General features: G+C 55.6%; 2 protein-coding genes and 1 long non-coding RNA gene across 11 annotated transcripts in view; 1 reads left to right on the plus strand and 2 right to left on the minus strand.

The window, feature by feature from the left end:
* Positions 1 to 1,795: 1,795 nt before the first annotated feature.
* LOC147341712 (mas-related G protein-coupled receptor member B5-like) lies at positions 1,796 to 5,782 on the plus strand. The gene has a single exon (XM_086383283.1). It carries the CDS (start codon positions 4,178 to 4,180, stop codon positions 5,114 to 5,116), a length of 939 nt encoding a protein of 312 aa, XP_086239409.1. The 5' UTR covers positions 1,796 to 4,177; the 3' UTR covers positions 5,117 to 5,782.
* A 1,005-nt stretch (positions 5,783 to 6,787) lies between these two features.
* LOC147341713 (uncharacterized) lies at positions 6,788 to 8,109 on the minus strand. Its single transcript, XR_015157418.1, has 2 exons — positions 6,966 to 8,109; positions 6,788 to 6,835 (listed from the first exon to the last, which is right to left on the minus strand). It is a non-coding gene; the product is annotated as an uncharacterized LOC147341713 (long non-coding RNA).
* Positions 8,110 to 9,844: 1,735 nt separating this feature from the next.
* NADSYN1 (NAD synthetase 1) overlaps positions 9,845 to 24,623 on the minus strand; it is a 28,112-nt gene continuing 13,333 nt past the window's right edge. For 7 of the 9 annotated variants that reach the window (XM_086383282.1, XM_086383280.1, XM_086383276.1 and 4 more), the window contains 13 exons: positions 24,120 to 24,251; positions 19,809 to 19,883; positions 18,831 to 18,955; positions 18,171 to 18,219; positions 17,301 to 17,403; positions 16,689 to 16,857; positions 15,365 to 15,500; positions 14,518 to 14,624; positions 13,843 to 13,974; positions 13,436 to 13,505; positions 13,014 to 13,142; positions 12,168 to 12,344; positions 9,845 to 10,215 (listed from right to left, as the gene is read on the minus strand). In XM_086383282.1, coding sequence (XP_086239408.1) covers positions 10,165 to 10,215; positions 12,168 to 12,344; positions 13,014 to 13,142; positions 13,436 to 13,505; positions 13,843 to 13,974; positions 14,518 to 14,624; positions 15,365 to 15,500; positions 16,689 to 16,857; positions 17,301 to 17,403; positions 18,171 to 18,219; positions 18,831 to 18,955; positions 19,809 to 19,883; positions 24,120 to 24,251 — 1,455 coding nt within the window. In that variant the 3' untranslated portion in view covers positions 9,845 to 10,164. Of the gene's footprint in view, positions 10,216 to 12,167; positions 12,345 to 13,013; positions 13,143 to 13,435; positions 13,753 to 13,842; positions 13,975 to 14,517; positions 14,625 to 15,364; positions 15,501 to 16,688; positions 16,858 to 17,300; positions 17,404 to 18,170; positions 18,349 to 18,830; positions 18,956 to 19,808; positions 19,884 to 24,119; positions 24,252 to 24,623 lie in introns of those variants that run through there. The other 2 variants (XR_015157416.1, XR_015157417.1) reach the window with 2 other exon arrangements.

Consider the following 24,623-nt stretch of genomic DNA (forward strand, 5'->3'; position numbering starts at 1 on the left):
AAAGGCAGAGGAACCAGAGATCAAATTGACAACATCCACTCTCGAAAAAGCAAGAGACTTCCAGAAAAACATCTATTTCTGCTTAATTGACTATGCCAAAGCCTTTGACTGTGTGGATCACAATAAACTGTGGAAAATTCTGAAAGAGATGGGCATACCAGACCACCTGACCTGCCTCCTGAGAAATCTATATGCAGGTCAGGAAGCGACAGTTAGAACTGGACATGGAACAACAGACTGGTTCCAAATAGGAAAAGGAGTATGTCAAGGCTGTATATTGTCACCCCACTTATTTAACTTCTATGCAGAGTACATCATGAGAAATGCTGGGCTGGATGAAGCACAAGCTGGAATCAAGATTGCCAGGAGAAATATCAATAGCCTCAGATATGCAGATGACACCACCCTTATGGCAGAAAGTGAAGAGGAACTAAAGAGCCTCTTGATGAAGGTGAAAGAGGAGAGTGAAAGAGTTGGCTTAAAGCTCAACATTCAGAAAACTAAGATCATGGCATCCGGTCCCATCACTTTATGGCAAATAGATGGGGAAACAGTGGCTGACTTTATTTTGGGGGCTCCAAAATCACTGCAGATTGTGACTGCAGCCATGAAATTAAAAGACTCTTACTCCTTGGAAGGTAAGTTATGACTAACGTAGACAGCATATTAAAAAGCAGAGACCTTACTTTACCAACAAAGATATGTGTAGTCAAGGCTATAGTTTTCCCTGTGGTCATGTATGGATGTGAGAGTTGGACTATAAAGAAAGCTGAGTGCCGAAGAATTGATGCTTTTGAACTGTGGTGTTGGAGAAGACTCTTGAGAGTCCCTTGGACTGCAAGGAGGTCCAACCAGTCCATCCTAAAGGAGATCAGTCCTGGGTGTTCATTGGAAGGACTGATGTTGAAACTGAAACTCCAATACTTTGGCCACGTGATGCGAAGAGCTGACTCATTTGAAAAGACCCTGATGCTGGGAAAGATTAAGGGCAGGAGGAGAAGTGGACCACAGAGGATGAGATGGTTGAATGCCATCACTGCCTCAGTGGACGTGAGTTTGGGTGAACTCCGGGAGTTGGTGATGGACAGGGAGGCCTGGTGTGCTGCAGTCCATGGGGTCACAAAGAGTCAGACACGACTGAGCCACTGAACTGGCTGATGCCGTTTTTACATCAGGACTACACAGCACAGAGAGACAAGTGCCTTAAACCACAGAAGTCTGAAATGGGACAGCTACCGAAGCCAGCAGTCACAGGGCTCCTGAAAGAGGCAGTCTAGGACCCAAGATGAGCCTACCTCAGTGAAGATGGCCTTGTCCTGACCAGCCTTCAACCATCGAAGCCACTGCCCAGCCCAGGGGGGCAGGTTCCTTCCAGAAACAGGGCCTCAGGAGATTTTGGTGAGCAAAGCAGAAGTCATTCTTGAGGACACTCGTCTCCTAGTGATCAACCCTGTGTCATTAGAAAATTGTTACTAGTGCATTACGGATCTACAGTCTGAAGCCATCTGAAATACGGTAGACCCTGCCAGCTGCTGATGTATTTCACTAGTTCAAACTTCCAGGACCTGCTGCTGTGCTGCCGGCCCCCATCTGCTTCTGAGCCCGGCTCTGAGCTGCCCAGCCCTCACTCCCTACTGTGTCTTCCTCTGCACTGTTCCCCAGCCCTGCCCCTTCCCACCCTGTGGTGTCCTCCCCTTCAGCAGCTTCAGCTCCCACTTAAGATGTTTGTTAAATCTACACCTCCGGACCACAGCTCCCTTCCAAAATCTTGGCTATCTGAATGTCTTTACGTGAGTGTTCCACAAACAATCCCAAATCAACATAAGTAAAAATGAATTATCTTCTACTTACTGACTTCCTTCTTCAAAGTCTGCTTTAAAACTTAAAAAAATTTTTTTAAATTAAAGTATCATTGATTTACAATGTTGTGTTAATTTCTGATGTACAGCAAAACGACTTCGTTATATGTATGCATATAGATTCTTTCTGTTTCTTTTCCATTATAGGTTATTACAAGATATTGAATACAGTTGCCTGTGCTATACGGTAGGTCCTTGTTTATCTATTTTTTATACAGTAGCTTGCATCTATTATAGTACAACTTTTGAGCACATCATACAAGGGTTAATCGCTCAGTCGTGTCCGACTCTTTGCGACCCCACAGACTGTAGCCAGCCAGGCTCCTCCGTCCATGGGATTTTCCAGGCAAGAATACTGGAGTGGGTTGCATTTCCTCCTCCAGGGGATCTTTCCAACCCAGAGACTGAACCCGGGTCTCCTGCCTTGAGGGCAGACTTTACTGTCTGAGCCACCGGAGAAGCAAATGCACTAGTTAATTAGCGGGAGGGGTAGGCACCCAACCCAAACCCTCTGATCCCAAAGTCCCCCTGGCGCCCACCAGTGAGTCCACATTTCAGATGTAGTGGACGGGGTCCTGCGTGGTGATGTAATTTGTAGCAATGAGAGCATGCATTGAAGAGCACACACTTGGGGGATAGTGTTAAACACGGCGTTATTCGTCCGCAATTGGATAAGCAAGTCTAGGGCTGGAGAGATGGAGGCTGATGATGTGTGTTTGGGAACTGAGTGACGAACAAGAGACCATGTGAGTGGATGAGATCGGATTCACGGGTGTGGTTTAAAGAAAACAGGACAGAACGCTGGGGAACACAACCTGGAAAATATCAGCATCTAGGGGATGAGAAAAGAAGAGGAGCTGAGTTAGGCCAAGTAGAAAACAAGGAGAAGTTGGAAATAAGGGAGGGGAAAGGCAAGAAGCATGTAACCTGAAGGGCAGAGAGGACCTCTCAGAACCTGAGCCTGACCATGCAATGGGAGACCTCACGCAGGAGTTTCCTAAGAGCTGCCACAGCAAATAACCACAGATTTATAACCTTACAGTTATGGAGGCCCAAGATCCAAAATATAGGTCTCACTGGGCTAAAATCGAGGTGTGAGCAAGGCTGCCTCCCTTCCAGAGGCCCCGGGGGAGAAGCTGTTCCCTGGTCTCTTTTCGTCTTCTGGAGGCGCCTGCATCCTTGACTGGGGCCCTTTCCCTGCTCTTCAAAGTCAGCTATCACATCACCCCTACTTTGTCTCCCACATCACAGCTCCTTCTCTGACTCTCCTACCCCACCTCCTTCTCATAAGGACCCTTGTGGTTACCTGAAGGGCCCATCTGCCTATCTTACAGTCAGCTGGTTGGCGGCCTTAATTCCATGTGTAACTTTTATCTCCTCTCTCCAAATCTAAGTCATCATGGGCCCTGGGGATTAGGACACCCCTGCGTGGCTGACCCTCTTCCCTGAGTCATTGGAATCAGGGTGGTATTGAAACAACTGGAGTTGACGAGATCCCCAGGGACTCAGGCACAGGTCTCCCTACAGACCTCAGGGCATCTGAGCTGCTGAACACAGTGGACTCGGCACCTGGACCCAAGTAAGGAGCTAGACCAGATGCCTCCACCCACCTTCACATCATCCATCACTCCCTCCCGGTACCCCAAACTGCTCCTCACGGCCTAACCATACTAAGAGCTCTACCCTTGGAGTAGACATGCTCCCTCAAGCCCCTGGCTCTTCCTCAAGTGGTTTCTTTGCATCGGTATCATCTTCTTGGTAACGTCTACCATGTCTTCAAGGGTCAACTCCCACCTGAGTACTACAGCTCCTGTAGTACTTCTACAGGACAGTCACACTGTCCTGTAAATGGTTGATCCCTTGGGTTTCTTGGGGTCAGAGACCAGATCCCCCCAACTCCCCCCACCCTGCTTTCTGCTCAGAGCCTAAGCTGGAGGGGACACCTAGCAGATCAGTTTGTTGAGTGTAGAGATGAATGCCCAAGAGGCCCTGCTCATGAGGACAAAGCTGAGCTCCCCTCTTGCCCTCTAGAGAGAGCCAAGGACCACAGGAAGGACCTGCACTCAGAGCATTTGTGTCCGGGCTTGGGAGGGGGCGAACAGAGGAGACGGGGAGAGAAAAAGAGACAAGTGAGGGGAGGTGGGAGGCACGGAGGGAAGGAGTCGGGGGAGAGGGAAGAGGAGACGGGGAGAGGGGGAGGAGCGAGAGCCCCCCTCACTTGCCTGAGGGTCCATACCTCCATCTCTGACTCCCCAGGAGTGTCGGGAGTCACAGGACAGGGGGATCCAACAGTCCTGCCGAGCCTGGATTGCCTCACCATGGACAATTACTGCGAGACTCATCATTCCAGCCCTGACGCTGCAGAGCGTGCTGAAGGGTCACACAATGTTGAGCATGTGGCCCTCCGGTCCCTCGCTGTGGTTGTGGCCCTTTGCGGACTGGTGGGAAATGGAATCGTGATCTGGTTTGTCCATCTGTCTCACAAGAAGACCTCCTTCATCATCTACAGCCTCAATCTGGCCATAGCGGATTTCATGAACCTTGGCTTCCAGATCCTGTTCTCTGTCCGCCAAATCCTGAAGCCTTTCCTCAACCATTGCTTTGGTCTTCATGCCCTCTTTATGGTCCTGAGGTGGTTCTTCTACCTCACTGGTCTGGGCATCATGACCGCCATCAGCTTCCAGCGCTGTCTGTCCGCCCTCTTCCCTATCTGGTATCGGTGTCATTGCCCCAAGCACCTGTCGGCCATCGTGAGCACACTCCTTTGGATTCTGACCTTTCTGTTAAATGTGCTGAGAGGTTATGCCTGCGGTCAGTTATTCACCAAAGAGGAAAAGTTCTGTGACGAATTTAAGACTGCCACCGCTGTGTCGGTCTTCCTCCAGTTCTCCGTCCTGGGCATTTCCAGTCTGTTGTTGCTCCGGCGAGTCCAGGCCAGCTCCCAGAAGCATCAGCCCAGAAAGTTCTACCTGGTCCTCCTGCTCTCGTTCCTGGGCTTCCTCTTCGGCCTGCCTCTCAGTATCATCCGGTTCTGTACAACTGAGAAAATTCACATCTTCAATGACATCTGTGTCCTCTTGTCCTGCGTCAACAGCACGGCCAACCCTGCCATTTACTTCTTCATCGGGGGCCTTCAGAGGGAGCGGTCGATGGAGACCCTCAAGGTGGTCCTTCAAAGAGCCCTGGGTGAGGAGACGGAGGATGCTGAGGACCAGAAAGTGACCCCAACTGGCAAGACGGAGAGCGTGGGCTTCTGATGGAATGGTGGGGGGCTCCCAGTAAATCAGTGTCCCTACAGTCTCGTGGACATACCCACACCTCACCACCAGCAGGAGAGAGATCCCCAAGTCAGCACCCCCAAAGAGCTCCCTTCCCAGCCTCCCTTCTGTGTAAAAACCGAGAACAAATCACCAGAAGTAGGTGTGTATGTGTGTGTGAAACCAAATGCACACATCTGAGGCCTTTGCTTGTGCTCAGTCGCTCAGTCGTGTCCAGCTCTGTGCAACCCCGTAGACTGTAGCCCACCAGGCTCCTCTGTGCATGGCATTTTCCAGGCAAGAATACTGGAGTATGTTGCCATTCCTTTCTCCAGGGGATCTTCCTGACCCAGGGACCGAACTCAGGTCTCTTGTGTCTCCTGCACTGGCAGATGGATTCTTTACCACTGAGCTGCTGGGGAATCCCACTGAGCCTTTCAAAACCTGTCAAATTATCCTTCAGAAAGTTTATGAAGTCACAATGACCAACCTCAGAAGGTCGACTTCAACATCTGACTTATTGTGAAAGTTCTGCTTGTTTCCAGGTTGGGATGCAAAATTCCTCTCGGGTAAAGCCTGGGCGTTGAAGATGATGTGCCTTTGTCCTCTGCCCATTTTTCTGGCATGTTCTGGGGTCTGAATACAGTGCTTTTGTTTTTAAGTGGATCTACTTTCTGGAATGTGTGTTCTCTCTCAAAGTCCTCTCCTTCCGTCTTTAGAATTCCTGCAAAATAAAGCTTTGTGACCAGTGCTACCTGGGGGACAAGGTCCAGTTGGGGCCAGTTTGGTTCCGTCAGTAACTCATGCTACAGTGACACTCGGCTGTCCTTATGGTCCCCAGACTGCTTTGGTCATTTGAGGGAAGTACTTCAGCCCAAGCTTGTAGGACCACCCCAGGGTGAGCAGAAGGTGCTGGTGGGTCTTACTTTTCAGGATTGACCCCGGAGACTCCGAGCTAGCTCTGGGTTTGACGTGAGGCTTGACAGGAGATGGGGCATGGGGCTTGTCTGTGGGGCTCAGAAAAAAGGACCCTGTGTGACAGGCTGGTGCTGCAGACAGGAACCCATCGCTTCTCATTAGCCAAGCTCTGGCGACTCTCATAACCGGGGGACACTGCCCTAAAGCTGGGGGGACACTTCCTATAATTGGGGGACATTACCTTATAATTGGGGACACTGCCCTAGAGCTGGGGAACGCTCTCTATAACTGGGGGACATTGCCTTATAACTGGGGGACACTGCCCTAGAGCTGGGGGACCCTACCTTATAAATGGGGGACACACCCTATACACTGATGACCAGCGGCCAGGGTCCTGGGGCCTTTGAGTGCAAGCGGCCCCTGCAGGACAAGGTACAGGACACCGCCCCCGACCACTGCCCCAGGGCTGACCGCCCTCCACCTCCCTGCCCTGGGGCAGAGGCCCCCACCCTGCTCCCAGCGCACAGGGTGCAGGAGCCGTGGCCTCAAGGGGGCATGCAGGGCTGTGGGGGCCAGGGCAGCAGACAGGAGGACTCTTCTCCCCAGGGAGTCAGCAAGGTGCCTGTCCTCTCAGGAACAGTGGGGGGTGTTGACACCTGCAATGGGGGTCCTGCCCGTCACCCCAGGTGACAGCCATCCCAGAAGCTGACAGCATGGTGTGAGCCGTCATCCCTCCACTGCTGAACCCCGTGGTCACATTATCTTGAGTTTATCTGTATCTCCACCAGCGAGGGCCCTAGGCTGGGATGAGACCCAGGTGGTCAGGGAGGACTGCCCGCATTGGACCCACCCATCACTGGCTGGCCATGCCCCCCAAACCATCCTTGAATTAGGGGAACACTCATCAGCAGAACTGGGCCACATCACCTACCTATGACCAGTTTTGTTTTCTTTCTAGAGTCTCCTGAAGGCAGACTGCGTTCTCCTTTTAAGAGGAGACTGTTGCTGTGTTTTAGGAAAAACACTTTCACGGGGTCTTAGTACACGTGCGCTGCCGTAACACGTGTCACTGACTTGGTGACTTGTGAACAAAACTGCGCGGTTCAGAGCTCTGGAGGCTGGGAGTCAAGACCAGGTCCAGTGGGGTGCGGGGAGGGCCCTCCTCTGGGTCGGTCTGGTGACTTCTCACTGGAGCTGGGGGCTCTCTGGGGCCTCAATAAGGGCCCCGGTCTCCTCCATGGGGCTCCACACACAGGCTCTCATCACCTCCCAGAGGCCTCTCCTCCAACATCATCACATGCAGGGACAGGGTTTCCACACGTGAGTTTCGGGGGGTGTGAACATTCAGCCTGTAGCCCTGGGATTTGGCTCCACAAGGCCAAGACTTTCCTAGAACAGGGGTTGGAGATGGTGGGCAGGACATGGCTTCTCATCATTGCATAATATGCTGCCTTTATGTCGGGTGACTACATCCCAAACTTGTGGCCCTTGGTGGGGTGTGGGAGGAGTGGTCATTCTGCCCCCGCGCCTGCAGGAGGGGCTCTGGATCCTGGGGTGGGAGACAGGGTGCCCTGTCTCCTCCCCTTGGCCCACACCTGCGGTGGAGACTTCTTAACACGCCCCGGGTGTTGCCGTCACCGTGGGGAGGTGAGGAAAGGCCTGTGCGCCTGCTGTGTGGCCCAGTTCTGCAGGCGCATCAGCAGGAAACGTGGACGTAGTCCAGAGCTGGGGCCAGGCCAGGGCCTGAGGGTTCCTGTTTGGAGAACTCACCATCTATTTTTCCTAATTCTGTAACACCTCCTGGTCCTCTTTGGAGGACCTTGGGGTGGCAGCCAAATAGTTCAGAAATGGGCATATGGCCTAACTGAGCTCATCCGGGGCTTCTACTGAAGAAACCCTTGATGCACTTGCTAGTCTCCTGCTGGACTTGAACTTGGGAGTCTGTACAACCAGAGTCACAGTGTCGTGATGCAGAGAACGGAGGAAGCCCATGTTGAGAGACAGGCTGGGGGAGGAGAGAAACAAGTTCCGATGATGTGGCACAAACCCTGGGTCCAGCCAAACCTGAAGCTCTCACTCTCTGGACTCAGCACGTCAACCAAGAAATTTCTTTCTTTGTTCGCCAGGTTCTTTTCTTGGGTGGGTCTTTTGGTAACTCACATGTAGAAACTTCATGCTGATGCAGTTTGCAAATATTCCTGGGGAGTCTCAGGAAGTCCTGGGGCTCCAGCAGAATGGGGGCTCAGCTGTATCGCTCACACCCAAGCTGGACCTTCCACAAGGCCAGCAACCAGAACCCAGCTCTCTGATCCCACCTACACCAGCCTCACCCCAGGACGGTGAGACCAAGATGGACAGAGGAGGCTGGAAAGGACAGTGGACAGCAGCCTCCCCAGAGGTCTCTCCCTAGGGCAGCACATGGCAGGGTCAGGGATGACGACCCCACAGCCTGGCCCCGGGTACATGTGAAGCCCTCCCTGGTGGCACAGGACAAGCTGCAGGAGGACCTACGTCCCTGTAGGTTGAGGTCCTCAGAACGACAGTCACAACAACCAGGGCTAGTGGTAAAGAACCCCCCTGCCAATGAAGGAGACATAAAAGACGCAGGGTCGGGAAGATCTCCAGGGGGAGGGCATGGCAACCCGCTCCAGTGTTCTTGCCCAGAGAATCCCCAAGGACAGAGGAGCCTGGCGGGCTACAGTCCATATCGTTGCAAAGAGTCAGACCGACTGAACACTGGGCATGCATGCAGGAAACAGAACTGAGGGAAACGGGCCGGTTTACAGTGAGAAGAACCATACGCAAGACAGAAGAAGAAAAGGAGGAAGGGCTGCTTTGCAAAACTACAAAGACTGCAAGGGTGGGTGACCGGTGGGGACAGTCACTCTAGAACCACCCTCTACCCCCCAGCACCTCCTCCATCCCCGCCCGGAAAATCCTCCTGCAGCTCAGGTGAGACTCAGGAGATGCCACACAAGGGCCAGAGGGGCTGGGGAAGTGCTGGCTTCAAGAGGGTTTAAAACCACATCCTCTGTGGGGTGCAGAGAAGGGAACCCTCCTCCACCGTTGGTGGGAATGGAAATTGGTACAGCCACTCTGGAGACAATATGGAGGTTCCTAAAAAAAAAAGACAAAAATTAAAAATAGAGCTGCCATATGATCCGACAATCCTACTCGTGGGCTGTTGTTCAGTCACTAAGTCGTGTCCAGCTCTTTGCAATCCCATGAACTGTAGCACACCAGGCTTCCTTGTCCTTCATATTGCCCAGAGTTTCCTCAAACTCATGTCCATTGAGTCAGTGACGCCATCCAACCATCTCACCCTCTACTGCCTCCTTATCTGGAGGAAACGCTAATCCAAAAAGGCACGTGTACCCCCCTGCTCTTTGCAGCACTAGTCACAATAGCCAGGACATGGGAGCGACCCAGATACCCACCGGCAGATGAGTGGATGAAGAAGATGCAGTGCACACGCGGCGGGGTGCTACTCAGCCACAGAGAAGAACGGAATGACGCCGCGCGCCCAGCACGGACGGACCTAGAGGTCGTCATGACGCCGCGCGCAGCAGCGTGGACGGACCTAGAGGTCCTCACACTAAGTGAAGTCAGACAGAGAAACTTCACAGGACGCCGCTTACACGTGGGGTCTAAACCAGGACACGAAGGAGCCTCTCTGCGAAAACAGCAACAGACATAGAGAACAGACTTTCGGGAGCCAGCAGGGAGCGGCCGGGGAGGGTGCAGCGGGAGACTGGGTCGGCAGGTGTAAACCTTCACACGTGTTCTCAGGACGGATAAACAACAAGGCCCTACGGCACAGCACAGAGAACTGTATTTATATCCTACGACCTCCTCTAATAGAAAAGAATATTTATATAAAAAAAGATATAAGTATGCATATATACATAAAACGGAATCACTTTGCTGTCCAGCAGTAATTAACACAACACTGTAAATCCACAGTATGTATTTCAATTAAAAATTCAAATAAAATCGCATCCTCTTCCCTTCAGCCTTTTTAAAAATGGAACTAGACTGTATGGTTCCCTCTCCTTGAAATACGTCAGATGGGGCTCCACTCCCGCTCTTGGTCGCTGGCAGGCGGGGAGCCCTCCGCACAGGGCCCAGCCTCAGTCCACGCCGTCTAGCTCCTGCCGCTGTCTCCCCTCCAGCTGGAGGACCTAGAAGAGGAGACGCGGTGGTCACCACGAGGGCCCGAACAGCCACGCTGTTGAAACGCACCGATCTACCCGAAAGAGCGTCACAGTCACAGGATCGAAAACGCAGGTCTGCAAACTGCACCTGCAGGGCAAGGAGACCTAGGGTGGGGTGGGGCGGAGATCCCGAGTCTGGAAGGACCTGTGCCGGCCGGGGGTGGGGACAGGGGTCACTGCTGGGCTAGAAGGTCACAGCAAGGCCATCTTCACCGAGCTGTGTTTTCCTACATGTGCGGATCTTCCAGCTGCGGTCTCTGAACCCCATGCCTGAGCGCTTCTTGGCCGGAGCCAAGTCCCGCCCCTCACTAGTTCTTTGTGGGGAGGGGGCGTCCACGGCACTGTGGGGTGCTCAGCCGCATCTCTGGACTCTGTCTGCTAAATGTGGGGGTACAGACCTCACCCCGGGCGGGATAACGTCTCTGGACATGGCCTGACGCCCCCTGGAGGAGGGTCGCGGCTACGCAGGGTCGCTTGGCTCCCATCACCTCCTCATGGATGCTCCCTTCTGCCCCCACCCTGCGGTCCTCCAGCTCAACGCAGCTCTTATTGTAAGAGGAAAGAACCTTTGGGATTTATTACAATTTATCACTAAAGCAGGGGTCCCCAACTCCCGGGCCATAGACGGGCACCAGTCCACAGCCTGTTGGGAACCAGGCTGCACAGCAGGAGCTGAGCGGTGGGTGGACAAGCAAGTGAAGCTTCGTCTGCCCCCCATCACTCACGTTACCACCTGAACCATCTCCCCTACCCCCCATCCCTGGGAAAACTGTCTTTCGTGAAACTGGTCCCTGATGCTGAAAAGGTTGGGGACCACTGCCCTAAAGAGATGTTGCCCATTATACGTAAGGGTCATCTCTGGGAACCCTGCCTCCCAGGTAAGGAGCACCAAGCTGAAATGCCTGTGTTTAGTTCACAGGAAACACTGACCAGACCCACCTGTGAGTGACTGCAAGGGAGGAGGAAACGAGCCGTCCCCCCCACAAGCCCATGGGAACCAGGGAGGAGGAAACGAGCCGTCCCCCCCACAAGCCCATGGGAACCAGGGAGGAGGAAACGAGCCGTCCCCCCCACAAGCCCATGGGAACCAGGGAGGAGGAAACGAGCCGTCCCCCCCACAAGCCCACGGGAACCAGCAAGTGTTTGACTTTGCTCCCTCCCCTCTTAGTATAAAAGGAGCCTGGATTCTAACTCAGGCAAGATGGTTCTTTAGGACATGAGTCCCCCACCTTCTTGGTCTACTGGCTTTCCCAATAAAGTCGCTATTCCTTGTCTCAGCAACTCATCTCTCCATTTACTGTCATGCATCAAGCAGGACGAGCTTGGACTTGGCAACAGTATCACCATGTATCACTTTCACGGATGCCGTGTTCACTCATCAACCGTCTTTCTCCCCCCATCGCCTTCACTGGGGAGGGGCTGCCTCGAACTTGCCTCCATCACAGAAAAGGGAAGGATCTAGACTTGCCTGTTAAATTGGCTTTGTTTCTGCTTCCTTTATCCTACTATCAATCGATAAGGAAAAACAGACGGTTCAGACAACGCAAAGCCAGTTGGACGCCCCAGCAGTCTAGAAATCACAGTAGTTGGGCTCACACTGACCGTGGGACGGAGCTGCTAATTTTAGCATCCTCAGTACAGCCCAAAACAGCACATGCCAAGCTCTGATGGACCTGAAACATCCTGGACGCTTGGCAGAAAGCAGGACAATAAAAAAAAAATGCCACCATATACATTAACCCTGTACAGGGAAGCCTGGCGTGCTGCAGTCCTTGGGGTCACAAAGAGTCGGACACGACAGAGTGACTGAACGTTAAAAAGCTTTTCAGTCCTCCGTGGAGACGAGCAGGTGGAGGAGACGAGCTGGTATTCCCTCGACAGATGTTTAAGAGGGAGAGAAAACATTCCCCCCGGCTCACCTGGTTTTCGATGCAGCGGAACTGCCAGGGCCAGCGGGTGTTGTACAGAAATGGCCGCAGGTCGAACCTGTTGTCGTCCGGGCTGTAGCTCTCGGCGTGGTATGCGGGGGTCAGCGTGGTCATCTTGTGTCTGTTCATGGAATACTTGGAGAAAAAGCACTTCACTTTGTCAGCCACCTGGGAGGCGAGGGGTGCACAGGGCCTGGTGTTAGCAAAGCTGGGAAGCCCCCACACTGGCGTTCTCAGCAGCATCGCACAGGCCAGTTAACAGCCTCCCCTCAGCAGCCGCAGAGCACTGCCTTGGGACTTCCTCAAAGCCAGGATGGACCGATGCTGCTGCCTGGGCTAGAGCAGCAAACTGGAGCTGTAAGGATGGGGGTTCCTGCCTCCAGCATCCTGGAAACTGCATCAGGAGACCTGGGCAGGGGTCCCAGGAAGATGTATTCCTATTTCGTGAAGCTTCCAGATGGTTCTGCAGGGACCACCCTGTCTATGGGCTTCAGCCCTAATGCGCCTGACAACTAGGGGAAAAGAAGCCATATTCTGACCTCGGAGTTCGTCCTCTGCCCCGCAAAGAGGGGAGGAGCTTGCGTGTTGTGAGGGGGCCCAGCCCCACTCAGATAAGCTCAGCCAGAGCCGGGGAGGGCTGAGAACGGGGCTGTGGTTCCTTCCGGAGTGCTCTCCCCCTAAAGTCACACAGTGGCCACCTGCTCCAGAGCCAAACCCACCCGCAGGGTGACCTCGTCTGCCAGCTCCCTGCGGACGCCGGGCGCCTTGCCTGCCAACTCCCCGAGGACATCAGGTGCGCCTCACCCACTGGCTCCCCGCAGACGCCGGGCGCCTCACCTGTCGGGGCGAGCAGGTATCCCTCCACATGTCGAGGAGTTTGCAGAACATGCTGTAGGGGCCCGTCTTGGCGACCTTCCGGAGCCTCCCGTAGACGGACAGCTCCGCATATGTCATCCCCATGTCTTCCTGGGGACGAAAGAGATGCGCCTCATGAGTGACAGCAGGTCAGCGCTGGGGGGACAGCCTGAAACCTCTGCTGGAGACGGAACCAAACTCCCCGCCCCCGCCTCCTCCCGGCCCCAACCTCGAGAGACCCGAATTGAACATCAGAGGTCAGCAACGGTGACGCTAAGCCCTGGACTCCCAGCCGGGGCCCCAGTGATGGAGCACGGTTGCTCGGGGGCAGACAGGAGGGCACGCAGGAGCCCCGGAGCGCGGAGGTGGCGGGGAAAGCGCAGTGACAAAGCCAGCACGGCTACCTCATCGGTCTGGGACACCCGTCCGTGGGCCAGGGGTTCCAGCTCAGCTGTGGCCGGCGCTGCCAGGATGCTGCGGTCAGGGCACACGGAGGTCGGTTACAACAGCTGGGTGTTAGCGCGACAGACATCACGCAAGTGCGGAGACGGGGAGGCGCCGACTTTCCAGCCTCTTGAGGGGCAGAGGGCGGCAGTGGCCGCCGGATCTGGCCACAGCCAGGGTGGCAGTGATGGGAAGGAAGCGGGTACCTGGTCTCGGGGCCCGAGTGCCCTTGGAGGCCCGACCGCTTCCATCAGGCAATGGGTGCTACGGAAGGTGGCTGAAAGGGGGCAGAGTGGCCGGGGCTGTGCTGAGAAGACGCGTACCCGGCGCCCCAGGGGCACAGCCATGGCCTCGCGGGCACACGCACCTCTGCAGGGCAGGAAGCTGGAAGCGCTCCACGCAGAGCTGGACGAAGGCTCTCAGGTCTGTCTTGCTGATCCCGCCGATGGGGTTGATGTCAGCGCTGGAGCAGTCGTACTTGGTCAGGTAGCCAAGGAGGCTGCGGCCAGAGAAAGGACAGGTGGTTTCGAGGCAGCAGACCTGGGAGTTGCAGATTCCGAGAACCTGGGGGCCTGGCCATCCTGCCCCTGGGTGCCGGGACACGCCTTCTTCCGGGGCCCTGGAGCCAGAGCTTGGCAGACTCGAGGGTCTCAGAGGAGTCTGATGTGCTGGGGCAGACTGGGGAAGGGGCAGGTGCTGCGGATGGCCAAGGAGCTCCAGCAAGCTGGAGGGGACACAGTTTGGGGGATGACCAGTGCCAGCCCCGAGTGGTGCTCCTTCAACCAAGCCCGAGGTGGGTGTAAGGTCACTCCGTGTCCCGTTAAACGGACGGCTGATGGTACGAACGGGGTCCGGTCTGTGGGCAAGGGTCAGGATTTCCAGGCCAGGAGAGATGGCCATTTTCATCTGACCCCTGTGCCTCTTCCAGTCCTTGACTGCTCCCAAAGGTGCACCCAGAGCAGCAGCAGAGTGAGGGGGCACAGACCCGCAGGAGTGGCCTCGGGTGGAGCGGGGTCTCCTCCAGGCTAGGGGCCGCACACACCTCTCGTCCACATTGGCGGATCCGAGCACGAGAAGCCCGCCGGGGGCACCGCGAGACCAGAGGCTCAGCTGAGCGAAGAGGTAGGCGATGACCATCCTCACCCGCGCCTGGCCCACAGGAGAGTGTCACCATGCCGGCCGGGGCTGGGGGGACGTGCGCTAACACCACCTCCCCACACCTCAGACAGCGGGAATGCTTAAGTGATGCAGGAGCTTCTAGCGGCCAGAGAGTCCCGGGGCCCATGGTCCCTCCCCTGAGGGGCTCCTGCACTCAGCAGGGAGGGACCAGGGCCTGAGATGAGAGCTCGGCAGTGGAGAGACTGGGCTGCAAGGCCAGCGGGAGAGACCTCGGCTGCTCCGGCCAGTCCCTGCACCCCTGGGGAAGGCCACCAGCAACCCCAGGAAGGGGATGGAGACAGGGTAGACCCCAGCAGAAGCAGCTCACGCCCCCTCTTTCCCTGCACGGACCACCCAAGGTCCAGCTCCCCTGTAGCCGATCCCTGAAGATGCAGAAGACTCACACACTCGGACACACTCACACCTCATGCTCACAGACTCTCACGCCGATGCACACTCACACACACAGTGTCACGTGCTTGCACCCCCACACACGCACACTCAGATGCCCCACTCCCTTACTCTTGCACACTAACCTATTCCTGTGCACACACCTGTGCACACTCTCACCCTCGTACCCCTCCGCACATCTCACACACACACACACGCAGAGCCCCATCTTCGTCCACGAGGCTGCACGCTCTGCATCTCTAAGAGGCGGGCTGCTTGTGGACCCCCCGCCAGCCGCCCCTGGGTTTCCTGCGGTCCCTGCGTGCGGACGAGGTGCGCACCTGGACGTTCTGCAGAGCCAGGTTCTCCCGGTCGCTCCCTCCGTGAACCGCAAACCGAGGGCTCGCACCCGTCACCAGGCTGAAGAGGCCCACGAGGGCCTTGACCGCTGGGTCGATGTGGAGACCGATGTGGTGGCTGGAAGGCGAACGGGCGGGCGTGCAGACAGTGAAACAAACCCATGGGGCACGGAGCTCGCCGTCTTCGAGGGCCCCGTCCAGCGGCGTTGAGGACATTCACTATGCGCCACCACCACCTCCAGCTCCAGAGCCTTCCATCAGCCCAGAAGGAGACCCTGTGCCCGCGAGCAGTCCCTCCCCAACCCCCTCCTCTTCCAGCCCCTGGCGACCACAGACACCCTTTCTGTGTGTGTGTGTGTGCATGCGCGCTCCGTCGTGTCTGACTCTTTGTGACCCCATGGACCGTAGCCTGGACAGGCTCCTCTGTCCATGGAATTTTCCAGGCAAAAATACTGGAGTGGGTTGCCATGTCCTACTCCAGGGGATCTTCCCAACCCAGGGATCGAACCTGCATCCCTTTCGTCTCCCGCACTGGCAGGCAGGTTCATCACCACTGAGCCACCAGGAAAGCCCTAAGATTGGCCTATTCTGGACATTTCGTAGAAACGGAATCACACAGTAACTGTCCTTTGGTGTCTGGCTTCTTTCACTGAACTTAAGGCTTTCGGGTTCATGCAGGCGGTAGCCTGTGTCAGCGCTTCCTTCCTTTTCAAGGCTGAGAAGCACCCCTGTGTGCGAACAGACCACATCATTTCTCTACTCAACTGCTGATGCCATGTGAGCTGTGACTATGCTGCGTGGACACGAATGTGTGAATACTTGCTCATTTCTTTGCTTTCAATCCCTCTGGGCATCTCCCTGGGAGCAGGATTGCGGGGTGGGGGTAGCTTTTAGCTGAGCTCTGCTTACAGGATGGGCAGCTCCTTATTTTTTCTTTGGAGGCAGAACAGATGGAACGTTCTGAACGGAACCAAGTCTCCCTGAACAGAAAGACGCACCCCCCGCCTGCGTCTGGTACAGTGGCCCCCGAGGGAGGCAGAGGAGGGCGGGTGGCTGCACTCCTGGAGCGGTGAGGGGCTCTGTGCTCCCACCTGGAGTGCATCAGCCCGCTCCTGGGAAGGACTTAGGGGGAGGGGCGATCTCAGACACGGAGAAGATCTGGGGTAAAGCTGATGGGAAGCCACATCATCAGCAGTTGAGTGAACACCTCGCCTCTGGGGTGCTCAGTGACCCACAAATGGGGTCTCTGGGGGAGCTTCCCGTGGTCCCCGCCAGCCGGCCGGGCCCGACACCAGGGACCAGCTACCTTCCAATCTGCTGGGCCAGCTCTCGGGCCCTGTCGCAGGTCTCCTGGGAGGAGTTCTCGCTGGCCATGTAGCAGGTGGTCAGGACGCGGCCGCAGAGCTCCCGGGGGTCCTGGGGGGTGTAGCTGGGCTGGCTCACGATGGTTCGGACATCAGCCAGCACCTCCAGATCTGAAACCCGCGGGACAGAGGGCACGTGCTGTGTGCCAGGCGCCTGCACCACCCGGTCCCTCTCTACCGCCCGGCAGTCTCGCCGGATGGCACCACAGTGCCCGTTTCTCAGCTCTGGACGCTTTGGGAATGGCCGACGTCACCCCTCATGGTGGCAGGGTGTGAACCTGGGCTGCCCTGACCCCAGGGCCCTGTTCTTTCATCCTGGTCAGGCTGCTGACACACAGCAGCAGCAGCAGGTACCCTGTGGGCTTGACGGACTGGGCCACGAGGGCCTGAGGCCCTGGCAGGGACTTCAGCGGCCTTGCTGTGCCCAGGCCCCAGGGCTTGGGGTGATGCTGGGACATCTCAGCATGCCCCCACCACAATGCTGGGTTGGCCCCTCTGCTCCTCCCGCAGGTTGAGCCCCCCTGGAACCTACTCGGGCCCCAGGCGTCACCTACTTCCACGCTTCACAGCCTCGCAGACCTGGTGGCACATGGAGTAGACCAGGCAGGCGGTGGCCGCGCTGTCCACCCCGCCGCTCAGGGGAAGGAAGAACCCTGCCTGGAACAGGCCAACCGGATGGCGGCGTGAGCGGAGCCTCACGCCCAGCAGTGAGCCCGGCTCCCGCAGCAAAAACGAGCGCCCACGAAGTGCTGTCGCCCAGGGGAGGAGAAGGGAGCCATGCACATTCCACAAGGTGAAGGGAGCACCACCGTGGAGGGCCCAAGGCTGAGTCTCCACCGTGACTTACAGACGCGCGCAATCACACTACTAGGCAGGAAGTCTTGTAACTCGGGGTCATCAGACAGGACCCCAAAGACGGAGCCAAACCTCAGGGCGACCTTGGCCAGGGTAGCCGAGGCTCCTGACTGAGGCAGAGTCAGGACATGTTTGCATTAAGAAACACCTGTCAGGACTTCCCGGGTGACCCAGTAGTTAAGAATCTGTCATGCAATGCAAGGGACCCTGGTTCGATCCCTGGGCGGATCCACCGGCCGCAGAGCAACTAAGCCGTGTGCCCCAACTACTGAGCTCACACTCAAGCGCCCAGGAGCCGCTATGACCGCGGCCTGTGTGCCTCGAGCGCGGCTCCACAACAAGAGAAGCCACCGCAGTGCGAAGCCCGTGCTCTCAGCCGTAGAGTAGCCCCCGCTCATGGCAACTAAAGAAAGCCCGAGTGCAGCAACAAAGACCCACCTCAGTCAAAAACCAAATTAAATAAATAAAACTTAAAAAAAAAAGTCACCGGCATGCCACAAAGTCAAACGCAAACCCACCGTAGAAGGATTAAAGAGGGCTGGCTGGCCAGATCCCCCGCCATGTCTTACCTGTCGGCTGCGTCTTAAGAAGTCCCAGAGCCAGCACGCGGGTCCCAGGCTGGGGAATGGTGGGAAGCATGAGGTTGGCGAGCCGCTGCCCTGGTTCGCAGCTCACCTGGGGGCAGGTGCCCAGGTGGATGCAGGGCCGGTGAGCGGCGCCAGCACGCTGCCCCTGGCTGCTTTCAGCCTTTCGAGGGAATGAATGCTTCTGAAGCCTCAGAGCAGCCCCAGGAGGTAGGTGCTCTCGTTGGTCCCGTGGGGGAAATGGAGACACAGAAAAGCAAGCACGGTGTCTCCGTGCCCGAGGGCCCAGGGCAAGGCGGGCAGGGCTGGGCGTGGGGCCCGCGCTCTAGTTACAGTGTCGACTGCAGGCCCTGGAGACCAGGGTGCAAGGCCCCCAAGTGGCCACTTGGCAGTGCAGCAGGGGACGGAGGGAGTGTCCTGGGAAGGACAGTGTGTCGGTCGCTCAGTTCTGTCCGACTCTTTGCAACCCCGTGGACTGTAGCCCACCAGGCTCCTCTGTCCATGAGATTCTCCAGGCAAGAAGGCGTGGGTTGCCATGCCCTTCTCCAGGGGATCTTCCCGACCCCCGTCTCCCGCATTGCAGATGGATTCTTTACCATCTGCAGACCCTTCTCTACCCCCTCCCCTGCACACCAACAGCCCCACCTGATCTCCTCGGCGGGACTGTGGTATTTCCACTTGATGGGCTCAGACACGGGCTCCAGCAGGTCTTCATGGCAGGAGAGGGCGAAATCCACCTTCACGCGGGGGTAGGGGCTCACCCTGCTGGCCTGGGAAGGACACTCCCTGAGGGCCTGAACCCAAACAGGCCCCTGGGATGACTGTAGGGGGGATGCTACACAGTTCAGAATCCCTACACAGCTCAGGGACCCTTCACAGCCACCAGGATGGCCAGGACACAGATGGATGTAGCACACGCTGGTGGGATGTGGGGAAGTGGAGCCCTCACACAGCGCTGGGGGGATGCAAGACGGAGCAGTGACTGAGGACGGTCTGGCAGGACCTCCCACAATTAAACAGAGCATCACCACAGGACCAGGGCAGTCCCAGGTAGATAACAGAAGACACACAAGCATGTCCACACAGACGCCTGGCACATGCCACAGCAGCACTGACCCTCACGGCCAGAGCAGAAATGGTCCAAATGTCCGCCGGCAGGCGAATGGACGCACAGCGTGTGGCGTACCCGGGCAGTGGGCTATTACTCAGCCATACAGAGGGATGAAGAACTAACTCACGCCTCAGCACGATGAACCAAAACACTATCCTCAGGGAAAGAAGGCAGTTGCAAAAGGCCACATATTATACGATCCCATTTATACGAAACGTCCAGAATTGGCCAATCCATAGGGTCAGCACAGACCGTGGTTGCCAGGGGCCCTGGGGGAGGTGGACGGGGAGTGACTGACAACTCATGGGTGCAGGTTTCTTCAGGTGAAAAGAACATTCGGACACTGATGGTGGTGATGCTGCTCAACTCCACAGACACAGTAAAGACCACCGCATCTCGTGCTGAGATCAGTGAATTATAGGCTATGGGAATGACATTTCAAGGAAGCTATTGTTAAAAAAAATGTCTCTGTCTTTGATGAGGATCCTATGGGTGTGTTTATAATCGCTTACTGCCAGGTTTCGAGATGAAATCTCCGCCCTGTAGCTTCTGATGTCCTCCAAATCCAACGTGGCAGTGAGCACTTCCTAGAGAAGGGAGTTTCCAAGAAAAATCATGATTTCCTATTTTTTTCCCTCACGCACCTGTTTTCATAAGTATGCCACATTATATGCAATGAGTCCCGCCTTCTAAGGCAGGGACTAGGGGCCTGGGGAGAGGGGAGCACCCATGGTGCGGCCCACCCAAAGCCCTTCCCTCTTGTCATTGCCACCAGAACGTCTACTGAATTGACACACTTGCTGATAAGACACAACAAATGTCTGCTGGGAGCTTTTGAGCAAGCTTCTTAAAAAGACACAGGGAGAGCAAGGGCCCTCTTTCTGCCTTTGAATGTGGTTGTATGAAGATGGGATGGCTGGAGCTGCTGCAGCCGTCCTGTGACCATGAGGCAACTGACACTGACGCCTACACAGAGGAAGGCCCAGCTGGAGAGTGAAAAAGGGATGCAGCCAGAGCCCCGGCAGTCATCACACAAAGGTCACAGCCCAGATGTGCTGCATGTGTTCTAGGACACGACGCTTCATTTGCCTTTGAGTCCAGATGAGATGGAGGTTCTGCCACGTGCAACCAACAGCAGAAAATAGAAAAGTTTTAATTCAGAGATACGACTCCTTTCTTTATGAAAAGAATCCTAAGCAGATCATACCACTAGGCTATCGTCTCATACGTGCAGGTGCGGGACAGCAGGAACTACCTCTGACGGGGACCCGGTGTGGCCGGGCGTCTGCTCCTGCTGCCGGCCATGGGCAGCCGTCTATGCCAACACCGAGCCTAACCCAAGATAGAAACGTCTGTGAGGAGACAGAGAACAAAGAACTCCCACTCCACTCATTCTTCTGTCATTTCCCAAGTACTGGTCAGCGAAACCACCAGGCTGCTCCTGACAAAGCCACAGAAATTGGAAAGACCCCAGAGGAGTGAGTCCTTCCTGAGAGGAAGGCCCCAGTCCACTTTTCCTGGAAGTAGGTTAGCTTCACACAAAGGCGGGATCGAGGCCATGAGAAGCATGTGCCCTCGAGAAGGTCCACAGACCAAAGAGGTGGCAGAACTGAAGGGCACTGCCCCCACCCCAAGGCAGTGATGCCACCTCCATCAGGAACAGTCAAATCAGAGAACTCTGGCTCAAGGGCCCCCCGGGGGGGTGTGGGGCAACGGCGCCCAGGTTATGGCGTGGCAAACAATCACCCGGGTGCTTGCTGAAATGGGGGCTCCTGGGGGGCCTGGAACCTGCAGCCACCTGCACACCTGCTCATCCAGGTGCAGGTGGTCCCCGAAACTCACTCCAGTCTCCCGGCACCAGGTGCCTGCGGCCGGGACGTCTGGCCGAGAGTCCCGGCCAAGCGGGCCTGCACTGAGGCATGTCCAGAGCAGACGAGCACTGGCCGTCTGCATGGACTTCATCTTCGCCTCCAGAGGCCTTCTGTCTTAATCAAGGTTACTGCTGAACAGCGGGAGGCCTCTGGGACCCCGCCACCTGGAAGGCAAGGTCTGGGGACCATGTTCATTCCCACCGGGAAGGCAGGATCAGGGTCCCCATGGTCTGGGGACCGTCTGCAGGGAGGTGGCTTCTTCCAGCTGCACACTGCCAAACCCTGGGCTTCGCTCTGAGCAAGAAATACCATGAATTCGTTCCAAGGTTCCTTTCCTCAGTCCATTCTGAAACCGAAGTTTGATTTCATAACCACCTCTTTGCTGACAACCTCGGTGAGACTGCACAGGTACGTGAAACGGTGAAGTCACAGACATCGCATCAGAGGGCTCCGGAGAAATTCTTATTCAGAGACACCCGCTTGTCTTGCTCTGGCAGAGAAAGCCCCGGAAACCCTTTTTTTCTCCTGCTACTACCTGCTTCTGTGAACAAGCATTTCCAACACTTGTTTCCAAAAACCCCGAAAAGACAAGATGAGAGATACCGTGAGAAGCCTGTACTGGCCGCCTGAGCCCAGTCACAGCGGCTCTTTCTGGCAGAACCGAAAGTTACTTTGTGTTTCGTTTGCAGATTTGGAGTCGATTCCCATTTGGGGGCAATAACAGTCATTTTCTTTATTGGAGGCTTAAAAAACTTTCGAGAGCCACACAGTTCTCTTTGTTGTTGTTCAGTCACCAAGTTGTGTCCGACTCTTTGCGATCCCATGGACTGCAGCACGCCAGGCTTCCATGTCCTTCACCATCTCCCGGAATTTGCTCAAACTCAGGTCCATTGTGTCGGTGATGCTATCTAACCATATCATCTTCTGTCGTCCCCTTCTCCTCCTGCCCTCAATCTTTCCCAGCGTCAGGGTCTTTTCCAATGAGTTGGCTCTTCACATCAGGTGGCCAAAATAGCTTCAGCTTCAGCTTCAGTCTTTCCAACGAATACTCAGGGTTGATTTCCTTTAGGATTGACTGGTTTAATCTCCTTGCTGTCCAAGGGACTCTCAAGAATCTTCTCCAGCACCACAATTTGAAAGCATCAATTCTTTGGCACTCAGCCTTCCTTATGGTCCAGCTCTCACTATGACCCATCTGTCTTGGGTGGCCCTGCATGGCATGGTTCATAGCTTCATTGAGTTATGGAAGCCCCTCCACCATGACAAGGCTGTGATCCATGAAGGGGACACAATTCTTTACAAGGACCTTTTCATCTTGTCTTATTCTCTCTGTGAAGGAAACTAACATCCAATCACATGGGAAGGCTCTACACCCATGTTAATATGTGTCTTTAGAAGCAGACGGCTGTGGTTTTCATACTTGTGGCCCCAGTGAAGTCATGATCCCATGGGGGGATGTGTCCCCCATCCCCCGGGCTCGTCATCAGTTCAGTGAGACCAGAGGAGCCCCCAGAATGGGGCCTCCCCGAGGAGGGCGGGGTAGGTCTCCAGTCCTGCTTCCGGAACGCGGGGCAGTCGGGGGAGGCAGGGCCCACAGCTAGCATGTGTTGCCGTGTTGTTGCTATTCAGCCGCTCAGTCGTGTCTGACTCTTTGTGACCCCGTGGACTGCAGCACACCAGGCCTTCCTGTCCTTCACCATCTCCCGGAGCTTGCTCAAACTCATGTTCATTGAGTCAGTGATGCCATCCAACCATCTCATCCTCTGTCATCCCCTTCTCTACCTGCCTTCAATCCCTCCCAGCATCAGGGTCTTTTCCAATGAGTTGGCTCTTTGCATCAGGTGGCCAAAGGATTGGAGCTTCAGCTTCAGTATCAGTCCTTCCAATGAATATTCAGGACTGATTTCCTTTAGGATGGACTGGTTGGATCTCTTTGCAGTCCAGGGACTCTCAAGAGTCTTCTCCAACACTACAGTTAGAAAGCATCATTCCTCGGCCCTCAACTTTCTTTATAGTCCAACTCTCACATTCATACATGACCACAGGAAAAACCATAGCTTTGACTAGGTGGAACTTTGTTGGCAAAGCGATGTCTCTGCTTTTTAATAAGCTGTCTAGGTTGGTCATAGCTTTTCTTCCAAGAAGCAAGCATCTTTTAATTTCATGGCTTCACTCACCATCTGCAGTGATTTTGAAGCCCCCAAAATAAATTCTCTCACTGTTTCCATTTCTGCCCCTTCTATTTGTCATGAAGTGATGGGACCGGATACCATGATCTTAGTTTTCTGAATATTGAGTTTTAAGCCAACCTTTTCACTCTCCTCTTTCACTTCCATCCACAGGCTCCTTAGTTCCTCTTTGTTTGCTGCCATAAGGGTGGTGTCATCTGCGTGTCTGAGGTTATTGATATTTCTCCCGGAAATCTTGATTCCAGCTTGTGTTGCCTTGACCTCTGGGGAAAACCCTCCAAGGGCCCACCTGCAAGGCTCTTCCCTGCTCTGCTCCTCCCAAATGACCCCCTTATTGCTGGAGGACGTGCAGTGTCTGCTTATTCCTGGGACCAGCTCCAGCTCCCCCCGAGCCATGGGATTCTTCCCACAAGCCCATCCCATTTTCCCTGGAGCCAGGGGCCACCCACCCTTTGGTCACTACCAAGCCCCCTCCTTCCGCAGCTCCGGGCCTCTCCTTCAGCTCCTGCAGCCTCGCGGGGACCTCCAGGGCATGCAGGGCTGATACCCCACCGTGAATCCATCCATCTGGTGCGCTGTGTGGGGGTGTCCCCATAACCTCGGGGTAGGAAACCCTCACCCCACCAAGGAGGTGAAGAGGAAGCAATCAAAACCAGAAGCATCCCTCCCAGGGAGGGCACATCCAGTCCCGGGTTACGGGGAGAGCAGAGAACACAGGCTCTGAATGAGAGACCCTCCCGCCATTGCTCGGGCCGGCTCGTACCACATCATCCAGAGAGAACTGGGACCCCTGGGCAAAGATGCTGCCGTTCATGGCTATGAGAGCACAGCCGTCGTAGTACAGCCGGTCCCCATCACAGCCCTTCTGATTGGCCAGCAAGTAGATCCCGCCATTCTGGAAAACACAGTGGACAGCAGTGGTCAGCTCTGATCCATCACCTACCTACACCCTCTGCTGGCCCAAACATGAGAAGCTTTAGGCCTCCAGCCCTGCAACTCTGCTGTACTAATAGTCAGTGCCCCAGCTCCAGCCAATAAAACACACGCCTCCAGGGAAGGTCCCGCAGCTATGACGCCCTCGTGAGGCAGCAGGCGTCACACAGAGCGTCTACTCTCACCCCCAACAACCCTCCAAGGCAGGCGCTGCCACCTGCCCCAGAAGGGAGGAGAGACGGAACTTTGGAGAAGACAACTCCCTGGATTAGGAAACTGAGATTCTGCCCCCGGAAAGAGCAGACACGGCCCCTGGGGTCATGCTGCCCACAAG

The sequence above is a fragment of the Bos grunniens genome, chromosome 29 (genome assembly GCF_055505025.1).
Source record: "Bos grunniens cultivar Pamir isolate PY7600 chromosome 29, Bosgru_T2T1.0, whole genome shotgun sequence".
Classification (NCBI taxonomy): domain Eukaryota; kingdom Metazoa; phylum Chordata; class Mammalia; order Artiodactyla; family Bovidae; genus Bos; species Bos grunniens.

What these genes read in the sequence shown, in the direction of transcription:
- LOC147341712 (XM_086383283.1), top strand. Translation starts at nt 4,178, where the DNA reads ATGGACAATTACTGCGAGACTCATCATTCCAGCCCTGACGCTGCAGAG.